This window comes from Pristiophorus japonicus, chromosome 1 (genome assembly GCF_044704955.1).
Source record: "Pristiophorus japonicus isolate sPriJap1 chromosome 1, sPriJap1.hap1, whole genome shotgun sequence".
In the NCBI taxonomy this organism is placed as follows: Eukaryota; Metazoa; Chordata; class Chondrichthyes; family Pristiophoridae; genus Pristiophorus; species Pristiophorus japonicus.
In genome coordinates this window covers 285594373-285598871 of record NC_091977.1, presented here as the reverse complement: position 1 = coordinate 285598871, position 4499 = coordinate 285594373, and the positions used below count along the sequence as shown (strand labels likewise).

General features: G+C 46.8%; 1 protein-coding gene across 1 annotated transcript; it reads right to left on the bottom strand.

Annotated features, from left to right (window-relative positions):
• Positions 1-1167: 1167 nt before the first annotated feature.
• cbln2b (cerebellin 2b precursor) lies at positions 1168-2975 on the bottom strand. The gene is made up of 3 exons (XM_070872551.1): positions 2627-2975; positions 1693-1812; positions 1168-1365 (listed from the first exon to the last, which is right to left on the bottom strand). Exons 1-3 carry the CDS (start codon positions 2921-2923, stop codon positions 1168-1170), a joined length of 615 nt encoding a protein of 204 aa, XP_070728652.1. The 5' UTR covers positions 2924-2975.
• Positions 2976-4499: the final 1524 nt, after the last annotated feature.

The following is a 4499-nucleotide window of genomic DNA, read 5'->3' as shown; positions in this document are numbered from 1 at the left end:
TATCTTAGCAGCTCATTTGAACTCTTCGCCAGCAGTGATTCGGAGTCTGTAACGTTCTTTAACATTCGGTACTGTTAAAGACCTACTTTTATTTCTTCGTTCGCAAAATTTGGATCAAAATATAGGAAGATTTGATTTAAATGTTGTAATGGTTATCTTATTTAAGCCTGAACATCAAGATGTCACTTAGATTTAACCTTAAATTTAGATTGAACTGAAGTTTAACTCAGATAATGGCTGGCAATTAAGTCACTCAGCATCACATTGCCCATTTTATAGAAGGCATTTAGCGAGCAAGTATTACGACATATTTAAAGAGAAGTCCACATTGGCCTCGACATAAGAGCAAACCATGCTCAACCATTCCTTTAGTTAGGTGGAGAGAGATTTGTAAGTACTGTGCGCGCCAGAGGATCAATTGACAAATCAAGAAAGCACATCAATAAATAATTGGGTCCATTTATTACAATCATCCGTTTGCACGTCTCGTGTTAATAATCTATAGGTTACTCCGTCTGCACCCAGAGGTCAAAGAACACCAACCACAACACAGAGAGGGAACAAGAGCCGGGTCCGATTCGTGCAAATAAACCTTTTTTTTGTGTGATAAAGCACTTCTTCAAACGAGCTCACCGACAGAAACGATACATGAATATCCCCCAAAATTTCCCCCCAAAAATAAAACCCACGCCACCGAATTTGGACTTGTTCTTTACTTAAGGCTATATACCAACACGAAATAAAGCATTGCTAGAACATTAAAATCAAAACCTGACTTTATTTAATTATTACGCAGTTTGGCGACGTCAGTTTGGCGAGTGCGGTCTGGTCCAACGGAGGCTCCATCAATAAATAATCCGCCCGTAAGAAAATCCAGCTTCTAATTTATTTATTTTTTCTAACCAGAAATTGTCCTTGTCAGTAAAATTCACTTGATATCCTAAAGAGCACTGTCATCAGAACGACTTAGAACCACGCCGGCCAAGGCGAGTGTCAGTATTCACAGAAATGACTCTAATCGGTAGGTGATCTGTCTGCCCCTACTCAGCAGTTAGGTGGTTTTGGTATTGTAATCTTGTGGTTCCGTTGCGATATTAATAATGTACACGGCGACTTGCTCCTCTTAAAAAAAGGGGGGGGGGGGTTTGACGAACCTTGCTGATCCTTTTATAGAGGGAAGACTAAAAAGCCAGAAAACGTCGAGTACTTCCATCCTCCCATGAGGTTGCCCCTTTCCAGTTTTAAATAGACCTTGTCCTCTCTCTCCATGTTCAACAGCACTCCGTTGCTGGCAGCCTCGCGGGTCACGTCCTGGTCTCCGGCAAAAGCAGAAATCACAGCCCAGCCATTGTGCATCAGGCTGACCTGGAATTAGGACAGAAAAACAAAACAGCCTTACAACTTTGCCAAACTCTATCCCGCTGCGGTCTGTTATGAAGCAACCTCCCCGGTTATGTATCTCCATAATACACTTGTACTATCTGCAGCTGTAGCTGGACAACCTCCTTTCCTCTCCCTTGTGCCTACCTGTCTATCTCACTCCATGGATTTGCTTGACTGTCTATCTTGTAATCGTGTTCCCTTTTTTTAATTAAAAAAAAAGTTACAATTCAACTACATTAATTTGGCCCGGCTATGTGAGGGCGCGACTCGGACAGCGGGTGTGAATTGTGCACAGGAGCCCTTGTCTACCTGGATCGTCTGCCGATTGTAAACCTTGACCACGTGAAAGCTGAAACTGTAAATGCCTTTTCTCGGCGCCACGAAAGTGCTGGAAACCATGTCGAAATGGTTCCCAATATTAACTAGCACCTGCAAGAAAGCACAAAGCACAGGGGTCACAGCACAGAGCCTTTGCGATGGACTGGGTTACGATGACAACTTTGGATGGGGTGGGAGGGCTGGCAGGGAATAATTATTATTTGCAAAGAGATATAATCAACGTTTGCAGATTGTGTTGTGCAAAGCCCTGGGATCTGTCCAGTCTAAAGTACAGATAATACCGGGCATAGGGTTGAGAGGGACAACCCGGCAGTCACAGCATTGTCACCGGAGGCAACTGCACCACACAGGGTTCCATCCAACTGACACACGGGGAACACAGACACGATGACAAATTATCCTGCAACCCAGGGAACAACCCGGGGAAAAAGTTTGCATTAAACACAAAACATAAAAAGCAAAGTTAAAACAAAGAAACGGTAAATCTGCAAATAGCGCCGGTAGGCAAAAGTTAACGACCTGGATCAGATTGCATGGGTGGCGATCACATCTGGCAAAGATCTAAATCGACCATTGACCGCTGCCAAGCATGGATGGGCAACTTAGAGGATAAGAAGCATTGCTGCGCTTCTAAAGTGATGGTCTTTGCTGAGTGCACACATTTGGTTAATATTCAGCAATGTGAGGGAGTAGCTGAGCGGAGAGATTGCCAGAGGTAAGAGGGAAGGGGCCAGCGAGTGAGAGATACAGTTGGATGGATGGATGCTCCAGGAATGAGGGGATGGATGAGGAGCTAGGGATCAATGGGGGGAGGTAGAGGCAAAGTTTGGAGGTCCCTGGGCGCTGCTGGAAGGGGGGTCACGTTTGAGCAGCCTGCTGGCTGGGGGGCGGTGCTGCCACTTACATGGTCGAAGTAGATGGTCATGGTCCTGTTGCTCATCTCGGAGGGCTCGTGGTTGGTGCTGCGCACCGCCGAGAAGGCCACCTTGGCGCTGCCTGAGCGCACCGAGATCCCCAGGGACGAGGTGACCGCCCCGTCCGACGACGGGCTGGAGTCGCACACCACCAGGCATTTCCCCTCCAGGACGATGGGCTCGGTTTCGTTCTGTCCCAGCACCGCCAGCCCCGTGCAAGCCACCATCAGCAAGCTCAGCGCCAGCATGCTGCTGCCCGCGCCCGGGCGCCTCAGCACCAGATCCATGCGCCTCTCGGTGATCTTCTACCTCGCTCCAACACCGCACCGATCGCTGATTGTTCCTTCTCCCCCCCCACCCCCCCACCCTCTCTCCTGACCACCCCTTCCAATGCAGCCTCCTAGAGGATGGAATCACCTTCTTCACTTTGTCTGGATGTCATCGCCTGCAACAAGACAAAATCAATGCAAAGAAGAGAAAACAATCCATTGCAGATTGAATGCATCTTATCGACAGCTCGGACCCTCACTGAATAGCCCAGCTCGCCCGCCGTTCTCCACATTTGTTTCCCCTATCCTTCGCTCTGTTTTGACTTTCAACCCCTCCGCTCCCTCCCCCGCCCCGGACACATCGCGGATGAAGGAATTCTACAATCGAACTTGCCTTCTCTCTCTCCTTCTCCCCCAGCGCTCTCCCGAAGTTCATCCCACCCTCAGAACAAGTCAGATGCAGAGCCCGCGATCTCCCATTTTTCTTTAAAATAAAAGAAAGTTGCCACTATTGTCTTTCCCCCTACTCCACAAAGCATCAGTCAACAAAGGCACAAGCTGGAGGCACTGTGAAATTACCTTGTCTAAGGCAGCTCTTACCGTTTTAAATGCGAAGAGATCTCCAAGTTAGATAAAATATTTACTGCTGTTCCCAGCTCACTGTCCCCTTCCACTAAGCGCGCATGCTAGTTTCATCTGCTTTAACACGAGTGCGTTCGCTGCGAGCTGCCCCACGCTGGAGATGGTGTTACCTGGCGGATCCATGGTGGCATGACAGTGTGATCACACTAGCCCTCTCTCCAAGCTGTGCTGCTAGGGTAATGAGCTGGGTATCTGTTGGCAGCGAGGAAGCAAAGAGTCGCCTCTTCCCTCCCTCCCCCCGCCCCGCCAGAAGCTAATTCTCTCTCACACACACACACTGATTGACCGGGGATCAGATACCAGGCATCGAATCACAGCAAGTGGACAACACACACCAGTCTTTGAAATACCTCCCCACCCCCGGTCATTGCCCCACAACTCTCCCAGATATATCGCCATACCTCGCACCTTCCCCTCACTTTGTGACGTATGGTTTCCAGATAATCATTCAAGAATTCACAAGACCCTTCGTTAATCAACGGGGAGTGTAGTTCCCCTCTAAGCAATCAAACTTCTTTCATCTGATCTCAGCAGATTATATATATGTATATATATGTATATACTCATATATGTATCCACACATAGACATACATATACTGTATATACACAATACACAGACACGTGTGTATACACATGTATTTATATACTTATATACATACAAACACTATATAGACACATACATAAAGAATATATGCACACACGATATAAATTTATATATACAAAACGAATTAAAACGAAAGACAATGTAATGGTTCCATTTTTTCTCGAGTTGCAAGCAAGCATTCAACGCCTTATGTTTTTGTGGTGTTGTAAATTACTGACATTTGTAATCACACGGCTGAATTTTCAAGTAAAGAGGGTCATTTAATTAGGAACATCAAAGGGTTTCAAGTGCAGTAAACTCAGATCTGTAAGGTTGCAGTTGCCTGGGTTCCGTCTATTTCCACGCTCT